The sequence below is a fragment of the Podarcis cretensis genome (assembly GCF_951804945.1).
Source record: "Podarcis cretensis genome assembly, chromosome: 2".
Classification (NCBI taxonomy): Eukaryota; Metazoa; Chordata; class Lepidosauria; order Squamata; family Lacertidae; genus Podarcis; species Podarcis cretensis.
The window spans coordinates 51,820,239-51,847,288 of record NC_137171.1 but is presented as its reverse complement, the minus strand read 5'-3'; the positions used below and the strand labels follow the sequence as shown (position 1 = coordinate 51,847,288).

The 27,050-nt window shown below is 41.8% G+C and overlaps 1 protein-coding gene across 3 annotated transcripts in view; it reads right to left on the bottom strand.

Moving 5' to 3' along the window:
• SH3PXD2B (SH3 and PX domains 2B) overlaps positions 1-27,050 on the bottom strand; it is a 105,454-nt gene that overhangs the window by 68,222 nt on the left and 10,182 nt on the right. For all 3 annotated transcript variants that reach the window (XM_079964785.1, XM_079964783.1, XM_079964784.1), the window contains exon 2: positions 20,835-20,915. Coding sequence is in view for 2 of the 3 variants with exons in the window: in XM_079964783.1 (XP_079820909.1) it covers positions 20,835-20,915 (81 nt within the window). In the remaining variant the exon portion in view is untranslated. The remainder of the gene's footprint in view (positions 1-20,834; positions 20,916-27,050) is intronic.

Genomic DNA, 27,050 nt, shown 5'->3' with positions numbered 1-27,050 from the left:
AATCACCAGTGAACAAAAGAAGATTGGCAGAGTCATATCAGATTGGTATGACTATTGCCTGTATTATATACTTTAATCTGGAATTCTTGATTTAAGATTGGAATGATATACAGTCGTACCTCAGCTCCTAAACGCCTTGGAAGTCAAATGTTCCGGATCCCGAAAGACTGAAAACCAGAAATGACTGTTCTAGTTTTCGAACATTCTTTTGGAAGCCAAACATCCGATGGGGCTTTCGTGGCTTCTGATTGGCTGCAAGAGCTTCCTGCAGCCAATCAGAAGCCGCACTTTGGAAGTTGAATGTTTTGAATGTTGAATGGACTTCCGGAACAGATTCTGTTCGACTTCCAAGGTACGACAATATAGGAAAGCCTTTGTAGATCTAAAAGGCAACATAGAGGAAAGGCATAAGAATATACTGGACAGACAATTTTGCAACTAACTACATGCTCCATGTTTTTGAAGTTACATGTCTGTTATATTCTATGTATTTGTCTATATACATTTATTTATTTATTTAAGCAAAAGGTACTCAGAATTTTCCAAAACTGCTTCTGGGGGGAGTATCATTAAAAATAAACAAACCCAGAACCAGAAATCAAATGCTAGCCGGAGTCTTAAAGAATAGAAAATCAATTCACTAGTTCAAATAAAATGTAGGTTTTTTTTCTCCCCAGGTTCATTTTTATACATAAATAATACACATAAAAAGGATTGTTAAAGCCATGCACAAGGATATTGCTAATTGCTTCCGCCACCTAAAAGGCAATTGAAAACCCTATGCACTTACTTGGGAGTATAAGCACTACTTAACCAGTAGGACTTACGTTTAAGTAAATATGCATACGATTGCACTGTTAATGACTAGACTGGTAGGAGCCTATAGGAGAACACGGAGCATCTCATACATCGATGAACAGTAGGTAAGGCAAGTCAAAAATAGAAGCTATAAAGGATGGCAACAGCATGAACACCGTAAGGAATTTCCTATGAAGTCACTGGAAACCTTATACATATAGCTATAAACTGCTCTAACTAGCTTAAGCATAAGAAAAATGTACAAAGACTGCAGCTGGAAACAGCAAAAAATAAATAGCATAAAGGCTGCCCCCAGAAATGCACTGGCAACACATTAAAGCCAACTTCAACTACTATACTGCACTGACCTCAGCTCTGACACCCACCCAATTAAATCTAATGAAAAGAGAAGTAAATCAGCCTGAAGCTGTTACAGTCCACAGTGGGGGTGGATGAGCAGTTGTGGTACAGCTTGGGTGAGGCTGCCTACTCCAACATGCAGAAAGCAAATGGCCTTGCAATGTCTCCTCTTCAGCACTCTCCTGCTCAAAAAAAGGCCTTTTGTCTTTTGGCACTGCTTGCCGTTGCTCCCCTTGTCGTGCCTGCCGTGGATTCACCAACAGCAAGAAGTTGGGGCTCATCTACAACTTTGCCCTGAGCTTTTTAGGCACAGGTCTGTGCTTTAAAGCGCTGTGTCCAAGCACTTTTCTTACTTACTTGCTTTTTGCCCTGCCACTTTCCCTGCAAAAATCCGCTCTTTAGCACTGAATCGGAACAAAAGGCAATTATGGTTTTCTGCGAGTTCCCCACACAAAGACAATGAAGCCTGTCTGGTGAACAGTGAAGGAGTAGCCACCATTGCAGTCTCAGGAAACTAGTTTGAAAGTATATGTATATAAAATTTATATTGTAAATCCACGCTGCAAAGTTCTAACAGAAATGGAAGAAAATAAGCTGGGAAGAGAGTTTCAGCCTAATGAATGAAACCTCTAGTGTGCTGAGAAAACAGTTCCGCTTTCTGTCATCTTTACTATTCTAACAGGTTCTTGGGAATTCATTTGAAACCCAGTTTATAGTTGCTTTGTGCTCTGAATGGGCTTATGATCCTTCTGCAGACTGCTACGGACCCCTCTCTCCCCTGGCTCTTACCATTCCCTGCCTTTGTTACCTGGGCTGAGAATGAGAATGTCAGGAGGGGGACTGCATAAAGTAGACCACAGGCACTACTCCCAGGAATGCTGAAGTCACTGGCTTGGGAAGCCCTGCCGGTTTAAAGAAAAAGGGTGGTGGGATGGGTGGGTGGGGAGGAAGCTGTTCCCTTTGCCAACTATGTACGTGCAAAAAGAATGAAGAAAGGGCTTGTTTTGAGGGGGGTGGAGAGTAGACTGTTAACACGTCTCACCTACTCCTACCCCTACCATGAAGAGAATTGATGACTAGAAATTAAGCTGCCTTCGGTTGGAATGAAGTAATGTGCTTTTAGCAGAAATGATATAAAGGATTAGGTAAAAATGGATTTGTTAATTGGTGGAAGAGGAGAATGTAAAATTACAGTATATTAAGATAAAAACAAAGCTGGAAAGGATTTGCTGAAATATCTAATTGAACTAGAATAAAAAAGGAGGTGTGAGGAGGTCAAGGAAATAAGCAAAGGAAAGAAAGTTATGTAAAGGTTTGATTTGTGTTTTTTATTTTTAATTGCTTGTATTTTTTCTGTATTTTCTTGTTTTTCTTTTTTCTCTTTGTAATCTTTAAAAGCTGAATAAATATTATTTATAAAAAAAAAAGAAATTAAGCTGCCTTGTTAGCAGGTTTTTTATACTATATTAGTAAAATAAACTCCCCAGTTAAGCTAACTGGGGGAAAGAGGAAAGAGAAGATTGAGGATGTAATCCTAGACTGTAAACATCTATCTACAAGTAAGTCCCCCTGAGTTCAGAGGGAGAGACAGATTATAAACCATGACAGATTATAAGCCCGGGGGCTGGATCCGGCCCAATCGCCTTCTCAATCCTGCCCGCAGACAGTCCAGGAATCAGAATGTTTTTACATGAGTAGAATGCATGCTTTTATTTAAAGTGCATCTCTGGGTTATTTGTGGGGCAATACATAGTCCAGCCCCCCCCCCACAAGGTCGGAGGGACAATGGACTGGCCCCCTGCTGAAAAAATTTGCTGACCCCTGTATTTTTCAGACATAATGTATAGTAAATAATTTCTAGAATATAGGATTGTATCCAATTAAATTGTCTTGCTAGTGTGTAAGGACTCCTGTCTGTACAATGGGGCATCTTCTCTCTGCACCGTCCCAAATTTATTCTGGGGCCTCCCCAACCCTCCATAGCAGATTGGGGGGGTCATAAGAAGAGGAAGTCCCATTGAGCCGATGGAAGTCCTTGTGCTAATGCAGTGACTTCATTGGTCATATATAGTTTTCACCACTTAGAATTACAATTAAGTGGCGTACAAATCTGTAACATAAAAGGAAAAAGTTACTAAAACTTTTAGAAGTTTTAGAATATTAATTTGTCATTTATTTATCAACAATAGCAAATGTTGGCTTATAAGTATAATTTAAATTTTATCAGTTTTTAAATGAGTGGCTTTGTCACATCAACTGAAATGTAAACTGCAAGAGGAAATTCTGTAGCCCTGTTCAGTACTAGCTTCATACCTGAAAGACTAAAGCTGAAACAGGAAAAAAGTTAGACATGCCTCTCTCCCCATCCCCCTCAGCAAATTGAGACTTTTTTCTTTATGGCCAAGAGCAGACATGCAGTTAGCTTCTGTTTTATGGAACTGGAGAGGAGACAGACAGGGTTTTTTTTAAAAAACAATTTCTTTAGCAGAATCATCAAAAATGTCTGACTCCTTCAACTATACACCAGTACAGTATATAAAAGCCAGAGATAAAAGAACAGCATTGTACAGACGGCAATTGCCAGAAGTATCCCAGACTTGCCACAAAAGGATATTGGAACAGTTCAACTGAGGCAGGATGCCATTATTAGCAGACTGAAGTCTTGTAAGAAGGCAGGAATACCTCAAGTTATTTCTCAATGGGGACCCAAACTGCCAGATGCACACAAAGAATCATTGCAACCATTTTTTTTGTTGACCAACTAAACTCAAAACATGGATGGGCCAACAAAAAAACGGCAATAACTATTCTTTATAACAAAATGAAAGCTCCCATACCTTTTAGGCAAACATTACATAGCTGATAATGAGCTTTGCCTTTCCCTGTAGCTGGACAATAAGAGACACAGCTGGGAACCAATTTAACGTAAGTAATAATTATATATGAAAACACAAAATAACATGCTACTTGTTTCTAATTGGTACCCACCCCAATATAGTACTCTACTTCCTGAACAAAAAAAGCCCCTGAATCCAGGGAGAGAGCACATGGACTGTGTTAGGGTCCAAGCAAATGAAATAAAAAGGCATGTACCTCCAATTATAACCCTTGGTACTCACCTCCTATTCTACCTGTTGCAGTTCATGACTCACTCATGTTATCCAACTCTAAGAGCAGGCTCATGAAAAGCAGCTAAAACCTCCAGAAAACACTTCTGTGAAGTTCCTTCTTGTGGAGCTATCTAACATGGTTAGAACAATTCCTATGTTGGTGCAGTGATCATGGAAGTGACCAGCAAGGTAAGAAGAGCCCTGCTGGATCAGGTCAAAGCCCAGCAGTGACCAGCCAGATGCCTCTGGAAAGCCCACAAGTAGGACATGAAAGCAGATCCAAGGTGGATCTTGTTCCCAGATTGGTCTGCTGACTAGAATAGACTTATGTACCTGAAGCTACCATTCCACAAATACCATTCATTCTACAAATACCCAACTGGCAACTGATGTCATCCAGATAGTACGTATGACAAAGTTTGAAGGGAGTTTGAAGGATATGATGCTATACTAATAATGCCTAAATCAGTGATCCCCAAACCTTCCCCCTTCCCCCTGGCCACTTGAAGAATGCTAAGGCTAAGGTATTGGTGAATACTTAATGATTTATTTATTTTTTGCAATTGTAATGCACTGTGCTGTGATGTTTTTAAATTGTATTTTTACAGACGTGCCACAGACCACCTGAGTGAACATGGAAAGCCCTTAAAACAACATGTTAAACCAAAAGGAATGTGTATGTAAATATATATTTGTGGCTTTGTCCCAGTATCTCAAGTTGTTACAATTTTTTCTCCAGAAAGAAACATGAATTTCAATTAAAACAAGTGTGAGGATTGGTGGACAAATAAGATCCATGAGGACAGGTCAACGCTAAGAGCCTGGATATAGAGCAGGGGTCGGCAAGGTTTACCTCGCTTGGGCTGGTTCACTCCAGCGGAGATCCCTCTGTGGGCCAGAGCGCGTGCGCCCACAATTTCTACATTTGCGCAGACACGATTTCCAGCGTCTGCACAGATGCGATTTTCGGAACCGCAGAAGCAAGTCCCCACGCCACGCTGCGCCGGTTTAGCGCAGTGCGCAGGGACTCGCCGAATGAGCGACTCAGTTCCAGGGCGGCTCGTCGGCCGGTTAAACGACCCCCGTGGGCTGCTTGTGGCCCATGGGCCTTAGGTTGCCAACCCCTGATACAGAGATCTGATTTCAGCTGTGCACGACATGTCCCCTTCTATACCTGGAAAAAGTGAAGCTCTTCTAATCAACATGCAGTGTCTGGAACACCTTCCAGCTTCAAATGAGCATGCGAGTTGAAATCTATAGAATGGGTAACAAATGCAAACACAAAACGGGGCAGTTACCAGGCATTAAAAACACCATACACAGGAAACATAATCAATATGCCCTGCATAATTAATCAAAGCAGACTACCATGGGTAAATTACTCTCTCTGGAAGAAAAAATTAGTGACAGAACAACAATGAAACAAAGAAGATAAATAGTCTTCCAGTCTCACATGCTTCCTTTCCACAATCCTACTATAATCAATGAACCTTTTCTCACAAGGCTGAGCCCTATAGTCATGAATACCTAAAGTATAAAATTCTGCACTTCTTCAACTGTGTCCCTGTTCAGTTGAGCAGAACCCAAATGAATGATATTTCCAGAACTAGTCAACTTCTTAGGCATGTAGACTGCTTTTATCCTGGAAGTTTCTTCCTCAACACTAGTTGCTCCCAATAATTTTTTTTTTTTTGGGGGGGGGCGCTTCATACATGCATGTTATATTATGTGATTGTTCAATAACATATGACTCACAGCTGAATTTGTAAACAGACCCCAATATAAAACACTGTGTGACTACTGTGGTATTTGATCTGTGATGTATCTGTGAATGAGCCAAGTTCTCATTGCAGTCCTCAAAGTGATAAAACATGCATGAGTGAACCAACTTTTTATTGTCTCACCACTCCACCTCTGTCAAATTACCATTCCTTCCTCGTTTTCTAATTATTACACTGGTTCTTAGAGGCTCAATTACAACAGGGATGGAGGACCTCTGGTCTTCAGATGTTTGACTTCCAACTCCCATCCTCCCCAGCTAGCAATGCCAATTGTCAGAGATTAGGCTAATCTGTTACATCTAGGATTTCCTAATTATCTTATATTACAGTATCTCACTAAATATTATTTAAATTTCTTCCAGCCTTCTTGTGTTTCCTCCTCTTTCTGGTTGTGAATTCTTCCAGTCAGGTCAGCCAGCTCTGAAAAGTCAATCATCTTCATCTGCCATTCTTCTATTGTCGGTATTTCTTGCAATTTCCATTTTTTGGCTAATAAAAGTCTTGCTGCTGTAGTGGCATACAAAAACAGTCTAACATCCTTCTTGGGCAATTCCGGTCCTGTTATTCCAAGTAGAAAGGCTTCTGGTTTCTTAATAAATGTATTTTTCAACATTTTTTTTAATTCATTATAATTTTTTCCCCAGAAGTCTTTCACCTTGGGACACGTCCACCACATATGAATAAAGTGCCTTCTTTCTCTTTACATTTCCAACATAAGTTATCATTAGTGTGGTAGATTTTTGCTAGTTTCACTGGGGTTAGGTACCATCTATACATCATTTTCATAATATTTTCTTTTAATACAGTACATGCTGTGAACTTAACCCCTTTCTTCCATAACCTCTCCCAATCTTCCATCATTATATTGTGACCCACATCTCTTGCCCAATCAACCATAACAGATTTAATTTGTTCATCCTTTGTATGCCATTCCAACAATAAATAATACATTTTAGAGAGATTTTTAACATTTGTATCTATCAATTCCGTTTCCAATTTGGATTTTTCAGTTGCAAAACTATTTTTCTTATCAAGTTTATACAATTCATTAATCTGATGATATTGTAGCCACCTCCACCCCCCAGTTTATCTGTAATTTGATCAAATGGTCTCAGTTTTAATCTATCCTTATTTTCCAACAGTAAATTCCCCCATTCTTGGACTGATCAAAACCATCAGGAAGAATCTTGGGTGCTGCTTATTTTCAATATTTTGCTCAATGGGTATTTGAGCTTTGACAGTTAAATTAGTCATCCAGGAAGAGGCAGAGAACATAATCTCTAGAGCAAATTGTTACTTCCCACACACCCCCCCCCCACAAAAAGTAATAAGTACTTCTGTACTTTTACAGAAGTAACACCTTTTTCATCAGTCTAGCACCCACCTGGGTGGGTGGTCAGAACTGTCACAATCTGAACTTTGTTTTGCCGAAAAGGTGGGTTAAGAAAAAAGGAAAGGAAAAAGTACCTAGCTAAGCAGGCCAATAGTTCAGCCATTCTCTCAGCTTAAACCACAAAGACTCAGCTCTGTCACACATCTTTGGTTCCTCATGGAGGCTCTCTGCCAAAATGCTTAACTAGCCAAGCAGGCAGATGCTGGATTGAAGACTACTCCATGCAGCAGCAAATCTTTTGAACATGCAAGGGTCATGGGAAACAAATCACGGTATGAATCCAAAAATTGTAGGAAAGCTAAAATAAAAGGGATAGTTGAAAAACAGTAAGCTGTCTGTTCTTCCTAACTGATAATGGCCATGGATTCAGCTAGCACACTTAATCATGTAATTTTTTAATTTATATCCCGTTCTACCATTTACATGCTCAAGATGTCCAACAAAATTACACTTATACCACGGAAAGTTATTCTATCATACGAAAAAACAAAAACGGATCACATCTTGACATGCCATGTCAACGTAAAAACTGATCATGGATGTTTGGCTAAGGCCAAAAGTATCATAGCTTTGCCCCTCGCATCATAGCCGCCACCTTGCAAGCTTCATTTTATCGTCAGGAAGCTTAACAACTTTCGAATACAACAGCAAGAAGAAGATAAACGTGCTGAAGTTTAGGAACAAACAGGGGAGAGTCAGTATGTATATTGTAGTCAGTAGCACCCTTTACATTCAACAGTGCTACCCTCTCATTTCATGGAGCCTAGTGTCCTAAGCAAACTCCACATTTTACCCAGGAAGTGGGGTCAGAAGTGGAATTAGATGCTGAACCTGGGCCCTTTAAACCAGTGCTGCCACTGCTTCATTTCAACTAACTCCTGAAGAAGCAGAAGGCACCTGGCAACCCAGTGTTTACTCTGGGACAAAAGAGGACCATTTCTCCCTTTGGCAACTATCTCTCCCCATTCCTCTTTAATTATCTTCATTCTACAGTAGTTTATGTGGAATGGCAACTACAGGATCAGCAACGTATTTGAAAATGATCCAGAGCAGATACCTATGAAAACATTTCAAAGTGTGTAATAAGCCACAGGAATTCAAACTGAGCCTGTGGAGAGGGACAAAGCTCTGTGTTTTCTCTAATTTCTTTCCCCTTGATCTATGGCCTCAGTAAAAGACAGTTATTACCTTTGGCATCACCAGGTAGCACAAAAAGTATCATGCTCTGTTACTAACGGTAGAATACAAACACTATTAGTTGTCAAATAAGCATCCCATATATCACAGTATTACAGCCACTGCCATTAACGAAAACGATTTCCAAGTTACAGAGCTTTAAAAACGCTGTGCGCATATAAATCTTCTAATTCAAGCCTAGTAAATTAGCAGCATTTAACTTGTATATATTTCAAGCAATTCCAATATGCAGATTATTAATATGCTCTCGTGCATCTTCCTAAGAACCACAGCATTCTTGTGCCTGAGAATTAAATTTGTACACTTAAAAGACTTGATGCAGTTCTAGAAATGGGAAGGGCAGATTGCTGGAACCAATTTGATGGAAACTCATCATGTTTTCCTTTCTCCAACAAGTTTATTTAGCTGCCCCCAGACTACCAAGTCACTGGAACGCATGAATCAGAAGCATCATGTACAATACGGTGTCCCCATATTTCTTAAAAGATTCTCAGTCAATGCAAGGCTGTATCTCAGAGGAGGCCATCATTCGCACAAACTTGAATAAACCAAAGAAAAGCAGGCAAGCCCGCACTGCTGGCGGGTTGAAGTACCCAAGGAAGAGATATGATTAAGCATGTGCACGAACCAGATTCTGCAACCTAAGGCTCATCAGTGGTAAGCCCATGAGAAGGATGCAAAAGGAAGGCTACTGGAATAATACACAACTCCCCAGATAAGACAAAATGGGATCTAGTTTCCAGTTTTAAATGGACTGGGTTTCCCTGGAATCAAGGTGAAGACCAAATGTTAAAAGTGCTGTTCTAGATTTAGCACAGGCTTAGAAAGCACTGTATATTACAGTATTGCATGCTACTTGGAAAATGGTGATACAACTATGCATGTGTGTGTTTGTTCATCACATCAAACTTGAAGTACAATTTCAGGTTTGCTGTTCTGCCACAGGATAGAGTGAGAGTGAGAGTGAGAGTGAGAGGGGGGGGTTCCCCTCTGCATCCCCTTCATGAGCTTAGTGGAGATCAATCTACAACATTATAGGAGCTTGTTAGCAAAAGGTATTCTCTGTTACAGTCTTTTTCTTTTAGATTATCCGCTTTGTAAAGGAACTATATTCAGAAAAAAACCACCTTTCTGTGTAAGGTCTCACAACATCCCCTGGCTCTCAGGCCATAGCAGCTACTCACACTTCACAGAGAAAAGACAGGAGCTTTGTTTTGTTACCCTAGCATTCAGTCAACCACAGGTTCTTTTCCCTTGCAAACATCAGAGTGTACACATGCATGCATGTGCACGAACACACCCCTTCACAGGGAAGTCTTAGTTTGATTTTACACCTCCAATGGTCTGCCATGCTAAGAAAAAATACAGGGAGAATATTGCTCGTCTCAAATATTTTGTAACATTTGTGTAAATATAATAGTATTATCTTCCACTGTGCACATTTCACACATTTCTAGTGATCTTCACGGATTCAGAGTAATTCCCTTAGGTGCACCAAACAGACAACTTTAAACTTTTACAAAAAAAAGGCCCGTTAATTGGTTAAAGATTCCCGTTTGGGTATGGTATAACAGATTTCACTAACAGTAAGTCCTTGGCTAACAAAAGCTGTGTGTCTTTTTCCTTCTTTCAAGTTCTTGGCACAGCGCTGTACCCACACGACACACCACACAAAACTTCAGTTCTGGCATCAGTGCACAGAATAAATGGGTTGCTAGGATCAGCAAAAAATGAGCACTGCAGAGTGCATAAAGCAATTAATAATTTCCCTGAAAGCCTCACATTTTTCACTCCATATAGATCCAGTCATCAGACATGTCATGGGAGCTACAGAGAGATATTTATACTCCTTTTATTTAGACACTGAATCATAGAATTGTAGAGTTGGAAGGGACCCTGAGGGTCATCTAGTCCAACCCCCTGCAATGTAGTAATCTCAACTACATTGTACATGACAGATGGCCATCCAACCTCTGCTTAAAAACCTCCAAAAAAGAGGGTTTTTTTTTTTATGAAGCCACATTGATTCTTTAGAGTCCTCCCATACTCTTTCCTGTTGGAATAGTCTGCATTTCGCCTTCAATATGTCACCTTTAAAAAACTCCCATCTACCTTGGATTCCCTTCTCTTTGAATATTTCTGACCATGTGATCTCACCCAGCACCTCCTTAAGCTTTTTGAAATCGGCCTTCTTAAAGTCCAGAGTGCACTCAGATTTCCCTTGCCTCTGAATCATTAAACCAAGAAGGAAATGATCACTTCCTTCCAAGGTTCCCATGCTTAGTATACCTACTGAGATTATTAAAAAAGTTTTTTATTGCACATTCCCTTGAAACAACTGTAATAAGTATCTCTGTGCTATTTACTCTCACAGAACAGGTGAGCTAAGAAAATGAAATGCAGCAGCTACTTCTATTGTCCTTCCATCACTGTGCACACAAAGGAATTGAGCTTGCTACTAAAATAGGTGCTGTAGAATAACTCCTATGCGATTTTATTACTTAGATTTAATGGTACTTGTTTCAACAGGTCACAATTCACACATGTGCACAGGGCCAAAAACAAATCAAACTTTTCATCTGACAGCTGATGAAGATAAGGAATAAAAGAAGAAGAAATTAATTCCCAGTAATGTTAATGTTTAATGGAACTCACTGTGTTTTGGAACTGAACAAAATTGACAAATATAAAAGACCATTATATCAAACAAAACAATAAACATGGCTGGTGCTACATTTTTAAAAAGGGTGTGAATAACTTGGCACCTTTTAAAAACTTAAGCAAATTTTTTTAGCTTGCCATTGCTATTTCTGTAATTTGTGTTTAAGATTATTGACCATTTTCTTCTTTGACACGTTATTCTGAAAATATTTGCTTAAGAGAATGCAAAGTTACATATAACAAAAAGTAGTTTCAGTTGTGTGTACTGTTTTGTTTATGTGCTCTGTTATGTTTGATAAGTAGTTTATTTTCCTTGCATTTTATTTTTGTTTCAGTACCTCTACCCTGTTTTGTTTACTCTGCTTAGTTTTTGAGAAGGATTGATCTGATTAGTCAATAAAGTCAGCAAAGAATCTCAGATTTATTTTTAAAACCATAGTCCCTTTTGCAAGTGGCATTTAGAATACAACCAGGTAGCCACCCTCAGGCACAAATTGTAGCATAACAGCTTATGGTTCAGCCACAGGTTTTGAACCAGACTGTGGTGAGAAGAGACAGACTCTTTGGAAATTAAGTCAAATAAACCAAGCTACACCTCCAGACCCAGCCAATCCCTGCCCATGGTTAATGGACCTCCAGTAGGTAAGGGATGATGTGATATTGGTGTCTCTTATCGTGGTCTGAGACAGCAACTATAGAACATGAGACAGGTTTTTGCTGCCAGACGCCACTAGCAGTAGACTAGTTGGACTTCTTTCCTGTAGCTTTTAATTAAGTGGCAGTGGGGTTTTAGAACATTAGCTCACACTTCAGGCTTCTTCAACTTAGAACCAGGGAGGGGCAATTAAATATTACTGTAGCAGTGTAGATCTGAAGGGCTTCTATATGCTAATATATCATACATCACTCCCCTAGAGAGTGAAGGAGGAGAGGAAATACTATCTCACTCTTGGAAGCCAAAAGCCTATTTTTATAAAAGTTGCCCTATCTTCAGGTTCACAGCACGTGTTTCAAAATAAGTATTTTTTCCAGTGCACACCCACTTTAGGTGATGGTGAAGAAGAAGAGAAGAAGAAGAGTTTGGATTTGATATCCCGCTTTATCACTACCCGAAGGAGTCTCAAAGCGGCTAACATTCTCCTTTCCCTTCCTCCCCCACAACAAACACTCTGTGAGGTGAGCGGGGCTGAGAGACTTCATAGAAGTGTGACTGGCACAAGGTCACCCAGCAGCTGCATGTGGAGGAGTGGAGACGCGAACCCGGTTCCCCAGATTACGAGTCTACCGCTCTTAACCACTACACCACACTGGCTCTCCACCGCATCACTCTCAGAATTGGGAAACAAACAAACAGACAGACACCGCCTTCTCTTGGATATGTTCACAAAAGACTACTTCGTCAATGAAGTCACACACAGAGAGAGACATTATGCTGCATTTTCTTTTAAAGGACAATTGGGAACCAAAACTACATATTCAGAATTTTCATGAATATGGGCTTCCTGGCACTTGGAAATTGCACTTTTTTACTTCTGTCCACATTAAAAAAAAATCTACATACAAAAACAAGGGAGGATCCTTCTAACCTAGACTTCTCCCTGACATGTTAGCATTAAAAAGATGCAGAAACTTGTTTTTGTGTGGGATTGTCCAAACAGGGAGTCCACACAAGCATTTGGAAGATGCTGTTGCAGATGTTAGGGCTCTGGAGTCCTGCCCACATGTTAAGTGTTTTGCTACTGATTTATCTCCAACCAAGGCAATAAACTTGTTCATTTTGAGCCTACCTCTCCAAATGGTTTGGGTTCAAGGTTTGGGAACCCCTAGGGTTCAACTGTCTTTTGCACAAATAATACACACCCATGCCCACTGAACTGCTCTCCCTCTTCCAAACGCTTGCCCTACAAATGCTGGTGCAATTATACAACGACGTGTTCCCGTTTTTTGAATGTGCTTTCACACGTAAAAGGTTTTGAAGCTTATGTTGTTATGAATGCAAAAAGGGTACCAGTGACTAAGGCTACGGGCTGTAGACATTCAGTGAGCCTACTCTGAATAAGACTTGGTTGGCGACAACTCTATATTTCCCCCCCCCACCACACACACACCATCATGTCCACCACCAGTGCTTTTTTCTGGGAAAATAGGTTCCAGTGCTCACCATGAAATTGTTACAGAAGTGTGGCACTTGCTTTAACAACAACAACAAAGAGGTGCCAGTACTGTGTACCCTTGAGTACCCCCTGGGGGGAAAAGCACTGCCCACCACACATTTTACGCAAACACAGACAATCCATGCCCAGTAATGTGTTGAAAGCTGGATCTCTGCTTCTTTTAAATCTTCAGGTTAGGTAGTAGTAAATTGCGTAGTAGTAATGGAGCTGTTATGATCTTGGATTTAAAAAGAAATTCCCCAAAGCTATGTACTTTTGATGTGTTTCTCTTATGTGCAAATTGCTTAGTGCTGCTTTAGCAGCCTGGCACAGTTTTTTTATGGAGGTATTTCTCAAGTAAATTTCCAAAAGTAAGAATCAGATGGGATACCATTCGCAGCAGATAGTTAGTGTGTCTGTCTGTTTAAGCCAATTCCAAACCTGGCTGGCCTACTTTGGCACCAGAGCATTTGGTAGAATGAGCTCTCTGCTAGCTGCCAATGCAGGAAAGCTATTAATGGATCAAGACCAAGGAGCCAGCTTTCAACTAGAGTGTAATACATCATTATTATGTATTAGGGAGAATTCGGGGGAAAGATTTCTAAGATACTGCAGCTCCAAAGTGACTGGAATAAGCATATTTATGACTATTCCCCCTGCCCCTTTAAGATTTCTTATTTAGAAGATTACCTGCTTTATAGAACTTGCATTGTTACCATACTGGGAAGTAAATTACTAATATTGGGGTTCACCTACTTCACTACTGCCTTTAAGCATTATGCATCCTCTTAAAATCTGAATAAATAAGTAACAAAACAGCATTTATAAATGAGGCACGGGTACTGCTAGCAGTACCACAAGATAATATCCCTGCTGCAAAGGGATTTTTTTTGTAATGACTTCTTAAATAATTAGTATTACAGACTATCAAGCATTTGAGCTACTGTATCAAAATGATAACAGTAAACTCTTAGGCTAGAATAGCAAGTGTCGAGTCTACAAGAGATTTTTTATTGTTTTGTCGGGGGGGGGGGTGCTATATGATTTTGTTTATATGCTGAAAACAATGAGGTCACAGAAGCCTCATAGCCAAACTATGGTTACCATAAACAAGCAAGAACGCTGGTTCCCAGAAAGACATTCGTGGCTGTTTTACTGCTCCCCTAGTCCCTCTACTGCTGTGTTGGGAGGTAAGCTTAGTGTTTTGACCCCCACATCTGCTCTGGAGGGTTCACTCAACTCTCCAGAGCAGGTTTTTGGTATGTGAGGGCACTGTGGGGGCAGCTGAGAGGATAAAAAGGGGACAGTGTGGGGTAAATCTGTTCCACAAGCAGGCAGACACTGCTGGAAATCATCCCTGACATTTATACTGAGGGGCAGTATAAACAGATGAGAAAAAGGTGAGTTGTGCTCATAAACCTTCCCAATGGGTGGAGGCAGACTTGAGAGCATCTTCCAAGCAGAGTCAAATGGGAGTTTATACTGAGCAGTGCAGTGTGAAGTAAGAGAGATAAGGATAGGGAGAGACATCTCACTGCATCCCACCCCAGTGTCAATACTATGGTCATTGGAAGGGACGCACGCCTACAGTCAAAGAGAGAAGGATCAATTATGGGGCCTTCCTCTAGTTATTTCAGGTGGTATACCAACAGGAATGACTGTAGTCAATATTATACAAGTAACATTAAGCTGTTAGAGCATGTCTATACAGTCTCACAAAATATGAATTACTTGTCAGGATGTAACTCAAGGTGTGGACCAGAAGGTAAGAGTACGAAACAATCCCACCACCCTAATTCATACAAGTAAGGAAAAGAAAACCCACTATGAATCAGATCAATGTTCCCCACCTGCACTCCCAAATTTAGTAGCAGTTATGGTAGACAGGACATACAGCTGGCAGCTCTAAATGGGGGGCAACTGAGCTCTCTAATCAATTTTTAGCTGCAGGTGAAGAAGAGGGAATTAAATTAAATTTTATACTCTAGACCTATGTTCATTATGGTTTTCCTTTTCCAAAAAAATAAAAATAAAAACCCCACCCACAACAAAGCAGTGAACGACCAAAGGAAATCTTCAGCATAATGGGAGGCAGCCTCTTGGTGCACATTACAATTTATTCTCATGCCATGTATAAAGTTTCCACCATATCTGCCAAATGGATAAGTGGCCAAAATAACTTTGGCACATTGCATGCCCAACCCCATTTTGATGGCAAAAGCACTTTGCTTCCAGGGTGGTGACACGTACATCGTATCGCCTGGCACAGCACAACATGAGCTAATAGGAAAAATGTCTGTTCTATGAGAACCATTCCTCCATCTGAAACAACCTAGGAGAGAATAGGAAGTCCAGGATTGATCCAGATTTTTTTTCTAAAACAAATTATGGCTCACTAGTATAAGGCAGTATGAAATGGGCGAGGGGGGGTTATGAAAAGGAGAAAGAGGCCAGAAACCAAAAGAGCAAATACAGAGCAAACAGGATTCATGAAAGTACAAGTATCATAAAAAAATGATTTTGATTTCCATTGGAATTGGAGTACAATTCAGCAAGTTTGTTCCATTCAGGCTACTGATTACAATCTCAGCTACTTATCAAGTCTTCAGTGACCACAAAGCAGCATTCATTGCCCCACCCCATTTTGTTTCAACAAGAACAACCATGTGAGGTAAGTTAGGCTGAGAGATAGTGACTAAATCAAAGTCTCTCAGTGAGCATGATAACTGACATCAGGAATCACAAGACAGAGAAACCAGTAGGAGAACACTTCAGTCTCCCAGGACTTTATATACAAGATATCAAAGTAGCTGTTTTATTACAAAAGAATTTCAGAAATTGACTGGAAAGAGAAGTTGCTGAATTGCAACTTACTACCAAACTTAAAACCATGGAGAGACCTGGTCTGAATAGAGACATTGGATTCTTATCTCATTATACATGATAAAGCTATTTTTAGCCATCTCACCCCTTGCTTTTTCCGGTAAGACAATTGCAGTCCTTAACAGTCGTCAACAGGTTTACCACACCTATCAGCCAATCACCCATTCCCATCACCCTTCTGAGTAATACCCTCCCCACCCTCTCAATATATATAAGGGTCTGGTGACTTCTGTTTCAGTGTATCTGAAGAAGTGTGTATGCACACGAAAGCTCATACCAATAACAAACTTAGTTGGTCTCTAAGATGCTACTGGAAGGAATTTGTTTTGTTTTGTTTTGTTTTGACTACGGCAGACCAACATGACTACCTACCTGTAACATGATAATTGAGGATTTGAACGTGGTCTCCTGACGCCTAGTCTAACACACTAGCCACTATACCTCTCTAATGCCTATGAGTCAAGTCCTTTGAAACTTAATTGTGTTTAAGTGATCTGAAAGTGCTCTCTGTGATGTAATTGCTGGTGGTCCATTCATATTACAGTACAGCAAACATAATGAAGAAACCACCGATAACAATTGCAGCACTTATCTGTTCTATTATATAAAAGGTACCCCTGCCCGTACGGGCCAGTCGTGTCTGACTCTAGGGTTGTGCGCCCATCTCACTTAAGAGGCCAGGGGCCAGCGCTGTCCGGAGACACTTCCGGGTCACGTGGCCAGCATGACAAAGCTGCATCTGGCGAGCCAGCGCAGCGCACGGAAACGCCGTTTACCTTCCCACCAGTAAGCGGTCCCTATTTATCTACTTGCACCCGGGGGTGCTTTCGAACTGCTAGGTTGGCAGGCACTGGGACCAAGCAACGGGAGCGCACCCCGCCACGGGGATTCGAACCGCCGACCTTTCGATCGGCAAGTCCTAGGCACTGAGGTTTTTACCCACAGCGCCACCCGCGTCCCTTTGTTCTATTATATAGGTAAACAAAAATAAATGGCTGATGAAGAACCTTCCCAAGCTGAGATCTTGCAAGTACACCTTCTCTCCTTCACCCAGTCTCAAAGGATCTTGACTCATCCAATAGATTTTTAGCCTCTGAACAGTTGTATTTCATCAATTTTGTAAACCACCTTTGCAGACTCCAGGTGAAAAAAAAAGTTGTTGCAAGGCACTTGATCAAGAAACCAGTCCTAAGGACTGTTTGGGACTTGCTATAATGCCCAGATTCAGATCATGAGGCTACGGAAGCAATTGTAACAGGTGCTCACTTTCTGAATTTTCCTCTCGTCTATACAGCCGAGTTTGTGTTCTGGCTCATAAAGTACAGCTAGTGCCCTTGGCTCATCTCCCTTTGGAAAACACACTCTTCATCTTATGTCCAGAACTAGATAGGAATATTCTGTATGGCTTTAGCCACCAACTTTCAGATCACATCAGACCTTCCATGAGGCCTAGGCGATATATCAATAGATCGTCCAGGACCAGTATGAGGAGCAGACCGCGATGTTGGCTTCACTCAGAGGTATATCACTGGTGAAATCACCACAGCTCCTGAGTCCCTCTGCTAGTGACTTCCCCTAGCAAGCGTTACTAGCAGAGCAACTCAGGAGCAGTGGCGGTTTCACAAGCGATATATCGCTAAGTGAAGCCGCTATCCCACTCTGCCCACATACTGCACAGAAGGACAAAAAAGCTGCATCGGCGAGGCACCAATACAGCTTGCTCCTCCCTCTGCATCTTTAAACTGCTCAGCGATTGCCATTTCCCTCAGCTGAGCAGTTAAAGGATCCTCCAGCCTGGCACTGGCTCCCACGCAAGCAGGGGGAACACCGGGAATGGCTCAGCTAAGGATCGGGAGCCCTCCCATGCCCCAGCTGAGCCGTACAAACAAGCTGTGTTGTCCCAGCCTGCTAGGCACTGGGGTGAAACCTCCTTAGCTCCCACGGTAAGACCTGTGGCAATTTCACCTGGTGCCTTGCAGGCTGAGGCCAATGCAGCTTGGTTTTTCAACATTGTGGTATATCGCCAGACCGCGATGTTGGGCTGGTGATATACCACAATGCTGATATCGGCCAGCCCTACCCTCCATTGTGGTTTTGTCTACCCTTAGCAGCATCCGAACCACCCTCCTCGAAAATTAACTTACTACATATGATAATAACAAAACCACTGGGCAAAAGTAGGAGCAAGAGAGAAAGTTATGCATTAAAATTGGAACTGGGTATCACATTTGTGCTGCAGAAAAACAAGAAAACTCTGTAATATAATGTATTCTCTTTCCAGAAACCTGCAATGCATTATGCTGCCAATAATGCTGTGCAATGAATTAATTCTCTTTCTACATTCCATGGTGTGCATTACTGGCAAAATAATTCATTAAGGTCATTGTTCACGGAGAAACTGGAGAAAGGAGCTGAATGAAGGGGCTGGTATCAAAATAGGAATCCTAACCACTGGATACTAAACCCACCAGACTCACAAAAACTTTGTGACCACCAGTTTACCAGAAATGGATTCCATTCACAATGAGCAGGAGCTAAATGAAATGTCACTTAAAAAGATGGCCCCAAACACACACTCTGCATGTTCCAAGTAACCACATCAGACTACGGCCTGAAACATTTGGTAGTAACAAACACCCTAATTCAGCATGCCAGACATTTAGACACTATTAAGCTAATTTCCAAACTCTGAAGCACCAGAAATAAAGCATCACCAATTCAACACAATTTTGGAAAAAATTAATTCCTCATTCTATAATCATTCAAGGCAGCAAAGCAACATCTGAAGCAGTAGTGGGTATGAAAACTAACACTTTCCAAACAACTGGCTCCCCCCCTTTTTTTTTTACTGAAAGCTACTTCAAGGCATGTAGGAAAAAGACAAAGGTGCAAAATTCACATATACATTATGAAGACATGAGCATCTTGCAACTTTTAGAAATGTGATTTAAACCGGAGCTTGAAGACAAATGGGGCGAACTTTCAGGTCAAAATCTAACACGCAAGGGATTAAAATAAGATAATTCCTGATAAAATAAACAAGTGAGCCTTTGCCCAACTGTACAGATCCACCACACCTTCACAGCAAATGGTTTGTGTTACTTGCATGGCAAGTGGGGCAAAGTCTACTAGCCACCTTCCTTATTTATCAAACACAGCTCCATCCCTGTCTTAACTGTTAGACTCCACTGGACACAGAAGGCCCATGGAACGCATGAAGGAAAGACTGAGGGAATCCAGACTACATCTAGGTTTCCTTAAGAGCAGGCCAAAATGCATCAGTTGTGACCTTGCACATGAATCTTATGCCCAACCCATGTAACTCAAGTCGAGAAGCACTTGGGCTTAATTTAGGGTTTATATGAAGCTTCAGAGAAAGCAAGTTCTCCTCCACAATGAAGCAGTTGCAGTTTTAAAGGCCACATTCACATGCTGAGCATGGAAGACCCAGAGCAACTCTGGCAAAGTTGTGAAGTAGCTTCTTTGCTGCTGCTTCTCTCATTTATTTCCTACACGTCTAATCTCCTTTTTGGCCAAACTGACTTTCAAAGCAGCTGGCAACATTAAAATCAATCCATAATACCAAGTAAAACCTCCAATAAAGGCAGCAGTCAAAAATAAAACTCAAACACACAAAAAGGAAACAGGAGCAATAAAACATAACCCGGTTCCAGTAAAACTTTGAAGTCAAATATCTGCAGTGAACATCAAAACATATCTATAAAAAGCAGTTCTGAAGAGGAAGATCTTAACTTTAGTTATCTGGCAGCCTCCTTGCATTTGGGAACACGCCCCCAACCCCCAAGCTTGCCCTCTTCTGTACAGTGGTACCTCGGGTTAAGTACTTAATTCGTTCCGGAGGTCCGTTCTTAACCTGAAACTGTTCTTAACCTGAAGCACCACTTTAGCTCATGGGGCCTCCTGCCGCTGCCGCGCCGAGCACAATTTCTGTTCTCATCCTGAAGCAAAGTTACCTTAACCTGAAACACTATTTCAGGGTTAGCAGGGTCTGTAACCTGAAGTGTATGTAACCTGAAGTGTATGTAACCCAAGGTACCACTGTACTCGGGAGGTTGTAGACTCTCTTTCCTTGTAGGTTTTTCAGCAGAGGTTGAATAGTCATAATGGATGCTTTAACTGAGATTCCTGAATTCCAGCGGGTTGGACTTGATGACCCTTGGGGTCTCCTACAACTCTACAATTCTCTGATACTATCCTGCCCCAGCATGTCTGGAACCAAGAGGGTGGTTCTCAGAAAGAAGGAAAGGTGTGACATGGATCAACATTAATGCTGGCACTTCCAATAAGCATGCAAAACCATAGGAGACGAACCAGCCGCAGGACTTCACAATCCATTCAAGGCAGCTGTCATGTAAAAGTGTAAAACTGTCACCTGACCAAAATACTCTGCACCATCCCAAACACAGGTCAGATAATAGGTTATAGCCCTCCAGAACAGGAACCCCAGAATACGGCAAAAACACAGCGATAATCTTACCTGCAGGTCAAAGAACTTGCTGTACCGTCGGTAAATTGCTTCAGTGGCGCCATTGGACCAGGTGACTTTAATAATGTATACCTGTGGGGAAGAAGAAAGACACTTTAGGGAACTCGGATCACATCAAAATGCTGTTACGATGCTTCCATAGTCCATTAAAGAGATACTTTAATTAATCCTTAGAAGATGATCATTGTCTGGGCAGCTATTCAGAAAGGGCAGTAGCTGGGGGTGGTTTCTTTGCATCATTTATATGCAAACCTTTTTTGTATTGAAAGGGTCCGTTTTAATGAAAGCCCTTTTTACTCACCTTTTTTGCCCTTTTTAAAGATTTATCTGTGATTTTCAAAATTAACCCACAAGAAGCCCAAGTGAGGCCAGAAAGCATTAACTGTCATTCACACATTCCTCATATGTAGAGCTGCTGTGTTTTAACTGAGGAGCAGGACCACACTTTTAACCCTGCTTCCTAAAACAACCATGCATTGTCTACAATAGTCTGTAAGTGAAAACTCAATGCATGAGCTGCTTCACGCATGAAGCTGCTCTGCACAATCAGGCCACCCAGCTGTGCAGGTGTCCCAGCTGCATGGAGCCCCTCTAAAAGCAAGCAGAACCTTGCAGGTTTCTTGTTTCTTTCCAGGCAACCGCACACAATGCAATTTTGTTCCAGGAAAACAGATGTGCTCTCAGGGACAGAACTAAAAGGCACAGCCCCACTTTACAGTCAATGCACAGTTGGCGCACAATTGTGTGAACAGGGCTTCCAGTTTGGCTGCATAATGATGCAATAGAGCAAATAAGAGCCAGCTATGTGATAACATCTGTAACAGCTAGGGGAACACTTCCTGGCTTCACTGTGGACTGAGTTTTTAAAAAATTGGTGCTCAGCAGCAACTGCAGGGAGTAATGTACAATCACTGCTATAGGGTGGGGTGGGGCGAACGCTTCATCCACGCTCCCCTGGAACCTTCAGGGTTGTGCTGCTGGGAAACATTTTGGTTTGATCTTCCTAATGGATGCTCAAGGTAAATGAAGCCCCACAATGAAGAACCCTCACGCAGGCAAAATTAATGTATCTGACGTTGCTTCACAACTGTTTGTTTGCCTGTTTAACACATTTCTATACAGCTTAATCATTCCCATTTCTAAGTAGTTGCTTTCATCAATATCTATGACTAGCAGTTTGATATCTTTCATATACATTGTCTGTAGCCACAAATTTGAGTCTTTGGAAAGGGACAAGAGCACACCTCGCTTCATTATCATCTAAATTTGGCTTCCGGTCCCTGCACACAGACTTAAGTAAATTTATCACCAACACTACAATCCCAAAGGCCCAAGTGCAATGGTGGCACAGAGCGGACAGGGATTAAAAGCATCAGGAATACGCTCCCTGTGAATGTTCTTCAGAGTTAGCTAATTCCCACCCACTTGCAGAATTTACTGCCCTGGGAAAACTGGTAAATATTTAGAGATCGCAGGCTGTTAGTCTTGGCTGTTGGCCATGCCAAACAACAGCCATATCTTCTCCTGGGGTTCTGCTGCTGTCACTGCTTTCCTCTGTTTGCTCACCTCTTGGGAAAAAGAGCATGTTGCATCCAATATTTGTTGTGTCTAAGAATCTGAAACCACTTTACTCAGCCTTGCTAGCTATTTAGGGGTGGACTGACTTGGGGCAACAAAGTTTTCCCCACAGTACCATGAATTCACATCCCTGAGAAATAAAAAGTTCCAGTGCCACAAGGCTTGGTTTCCCAGGCATGAGAGCGCCTTAAAACAAACACTATAAAAGGCACCTTATTTTATATAGAGAAGCAGAATATAAGTTGAGAGTAAGCAAGGGCCTCAGCAATACAGATTCGTAAGACAGTAATGGGCAGCCTCAAACCCTCCAGATGCTGTTGCACTAAAACTCCCATAAGCCCTAATCATTGGCCATGTTGGCTAGGACTGATTTGAACTGTAGTCTAATCTTTAGGGCCACAGGTTCCCCAGCCCTGGTCTAAAGAGAAACATGGACAACCCATCCTCAAAGCTATCCCCACTTTCTGCTAGCTCCTGCCAGAAACTTTCCTCTCTCCACCTCTTCCAAACCGCAAACAGCAGCTTCTCCTCCTCTCCAAACACGCGTGCACACACACACACACACACACACACACACAGCTGTTATCCACTCCCTTCAGCTAACAAGAAATCACCCTCTCCAAGCCCTGATGGTCACAGGGAAATTCCTAATGATCAGGAAGCCATCTCCTAATTATTAGCCTCCATGGCAACAAAGAAACATCAACAGTTCATCCTGGACTATTAGCCAGCATTCTGACCAACAGAAGCATATACCACTATGTTTCTCTCTGATAAAGCTTCTCTGTATATTTCGTGAAAATACATATTACATGTTAACTTTATTCCATCTCAAAGCTTTTGTTACTGGTTGAGCTTACCTATGCAGGTCACTCCCACCTCAGACAGGGTCACAAAAATGCAACCTCTACTGGGAGCCTGCAGCTTATTTCATTCTTTCCTTTTGCTCTCCTCCCCCTGAAGCTGCAATAACAATTCTGGAGTGACTCCCATGTGCAGAAGGACCACCATCTGCTTGGAAGTGGGACCTATAAACTGCACTTGATTACATACTTCTCTATGGCTGGTATTCCAGTACAGTTACAAGAACAGCTCAACCACTTTTGCTACCTTCTCCACAAATCCCTGAAACATCTCCCCCTGCCCCAATGTACACACAACCTTCTGTTTCTGGAGAGCATCCATTCTATTTCCCAGGCTAACCCCATCTCCTCCACTCCTTTCTCTGTTGCACCTACACATTTAACATTAGTCCTGTTGTAATCAAGTCCCTCTCTATAACTTTTTCTTCTCCTGCTCTCCATTCTTTGCCTTCAGTGGCCAAAATCACATACAAAGCTCCCCTTAGCAACAGGTATCAGATGCTCCATGCTGTATATTGCTGAATTCCATGTCTCTGTGTGCGCAACAAACACACACACGTATATAAAGAGACTAGGGATGCATCAATTCCCATTTGAAGGAAAAGAGCACCCCTGAAGAACTGGTCCAGCTTAGCCCTAATCCTTTACAACCCTAGCAAAGATACCATTTCGAAAACCCCAAATAGAAAGTCAAAATTATCGCTTTTGCAAGATGGATGTGTATTTCTCTCTCACACACACCGTTTTCTCTCCCCCACCCTCCAGTATTGTATTGCAATCTCTTACTTTCCCAGGTTTTGTTTAACTACTCTGAGCTTTAAATAAAATCAGTCCCCTGTAAGTAGTTTCCACAAATCTGATTAAAGTCTCATGAGAATAGGCTTGAAATACAGGCAGCATAAAGAAGGGAAAGCAACAAAGATATACAGGCTTTTCCAGCTCCAGTAGAAGGCTCTCTCTCTCTCTCTCTAGGCAGGTTGCCAAAAGTGATCCATTACTGAAATGCTATAGAATGCTTAGCGAGCCAGAACTTCTGGGGGCCAAAGACCTAAATGATGTCATGCTGGCTGCTTTGCGGCAAGCCCTTTTGGTGAACCAAGTGCATCTTGGGAGTCCTCTAGAGGAAATGGAACACTTTATTAGCCAGAGATTGCCTCTGCATGCTTGATCATACTGCAGAAGGGGACTGTGTGTCTGATTTGCACATCCCAGGAAGACGTTAAGAAAGAAGGGGAACTTTCCCAGCAACCTTTTAACTAATCATTCCATGATCAGTATGACTCATGCACACTGAAATCGTGGATTGGCCCACACACTCACCATTTTGATAATTTCATATGCATAGTGGGACACTGGAGCTGAATGAGGTAACTAGCCACCTGCTCAAAGCAGAATCCAATGCACGACAAGAACACACATACTTCACACCACAAATTTCACCATACTCATGTCCTGCTTATGGGCTTCCCATAAGCATTTCATTGGTTACTGTGGAAATAGAAGGCTGAACTAGACAGGCCTTTGTCTGATCCAGCCGGGCTCTTCTTACATCTAAAGGAAGGCTCCCCTGTTGAAAACCCAATGTCCTAACTTCAGATCACCATACCAGCTATGACTTCTAGGTAGAAGGAAAAATCAACTGGCTAATTTGTAGGGCTTGCTTATCAGTAAGAATTGGAAATTTGGTAAAAACTATTTCCCCCCCTGCTTTTTGTGTCAAGTATCCACTATAGAGATGAGTATTCTCATCACAAAACATTCTCCTTTCTACCTACACCCATTTATATGGATGGGAAAATGCTGAGGAAGTGACCATAGCAAAAGGTCAAAATAGAACAAAGGTACTCCATAAAGTTTTCTTCAAATGGACAACTTAAGTGATCCAAAGAAATGGGCAACAAGTTCTACAGGCCTAAGGGAGCTTCAGGGCCCCGTTTCCTTAAGGGCAGTATCCTGTCCCATGTTGCATGGCAGTTGGCTTCTTTAAATGGGGGGGAGCAATAAGGCATGGATTAAACAAATGCATTTTACTGGGTACAGGTGATCCCTGGGAGACACATCTGAAGTAGCCCTTCAGATTGCAGTCACCATCTATTCTTAAACAGTTTTATATAGAGCTTGAGTTGGTGTAGTAATAATGATTTATTTCATACACTATGGACAAATGTTTTTGACTCCCAAATGTTGACCAATGCTAAGAACAAAATAATTTACCACCACCAATTATGATGCTGAAAAAATTGGGGAGGAAATAAACAGGGCTGGATTTTGTGCATGGAAGTTCTAGTCTTCAAAAGAAAGTCCTGGGCTCATCATTCTTTATCTCTTGAACCTAGTAAAAAGCAAAGTAAGGTAAAGGTAAAGGTACCCCTTTCCGTACGGGCCAGTCATGTCCGACTCTAGGGTTGCGCGCTCATCTCGCTCAAGAGGCTGGGAGCCGGCGCCATCTGAAGACACTTCCGGGTCACGTGGCCAGCGTGACGAAGCTGCAGCTGGCGAGCCAGCACCAGCGCAGCACACGGAAACGCCGTTTACCTTCCCGCTATAAAGCGGTACCTATTTAAGAGGTACCTACTTAAGCGGTACCTACTTAAGAGTGCTTTCGAACTGCTAGGTGGGCAGGAGCTGGGACTGAACGACGGGAGCTCACCCCGCCGCGGGGATTCCAACCGCCGACCATACGATCAGCAAGTCCTAGGCACTGAAGTTTTACCCACAGCGCCACCCGTGTCCCTAAAAAATAAATAAATCTGAACTCTACCCACCTGTGCCCTAAATGGCTTGGGACCACATTACCTCAGAAACTGCTCCCATAAGAATCTGCCTGGCACTTGGAGGCCCTGCTCTTACACTGGTGCCTTATGTGAATAATATGAAAATTAAAATGTGGTACGTTCTACATGTATATTTCAAGGGGGGGGGATCACTTTCAACAACATAAAATGCTACTAGGATTGATCTCCAACATAGATGGGAGGTGCTGTCTCTTGCTAATTACGTGTTTAATTTGTGGTTTTATATATAAAATATGCCTGTGCGTTATATTACAAACATTTAAAACATGATGGGCATTTAACCAAGTTGGGTTTTAAGAAGTCTTTGTATCGTCAAGCTTAACCCCTGACTAATTAAAACCTTGCTGCATATGGAGAAGGAAAATATTCTTCTGGGTGATAAGTCCTGGCTCAAAAGAATATTGTTCCTCACAGATACCTCCTTGTATGATCTCATCTATATAATACAATTCCCTCCCAATCTTCCATGTCCCTTCACTAGCTGTAGCAACCACATATTGAAGGAAACGGGACTGGAAAAAAATAGCCAAAAGGAAAACTGCCAAGAGTGACAAGCTGCTAGAGAAATGCAAATGGTATCTGTCCAACTGTAACAGAGCTGTCAGAGAGAGGGGGGAAAAAACCCTCAAAGCAACTGAATAGGGAGAAATAAAACCCATCGAGTCACAACCCCCATCTCCACTCTTGAAGCCACATGATTCTTTCAATATGAGCTTGCACCAGAAGTCAGGGGGAATTTACCAAGTTCATCAGATGTGGCATCACTTAGCATTATCAACAGGGGAACCAAGTGCCAGAACCTTCTAGCAAGAGCAGAGCTGGTGGTCTTGAGACAAACCAGGCGGTAAGAGGAAGACACACCACAGGAGTCCAATAGGACTAGAGTCTAACCAAAGTTTACATTGAGGGGGTATTGTTTTTTTCTTCAAATACTTTCAGTTTATTGGCAACCACATCCTGCAAAACAAGTA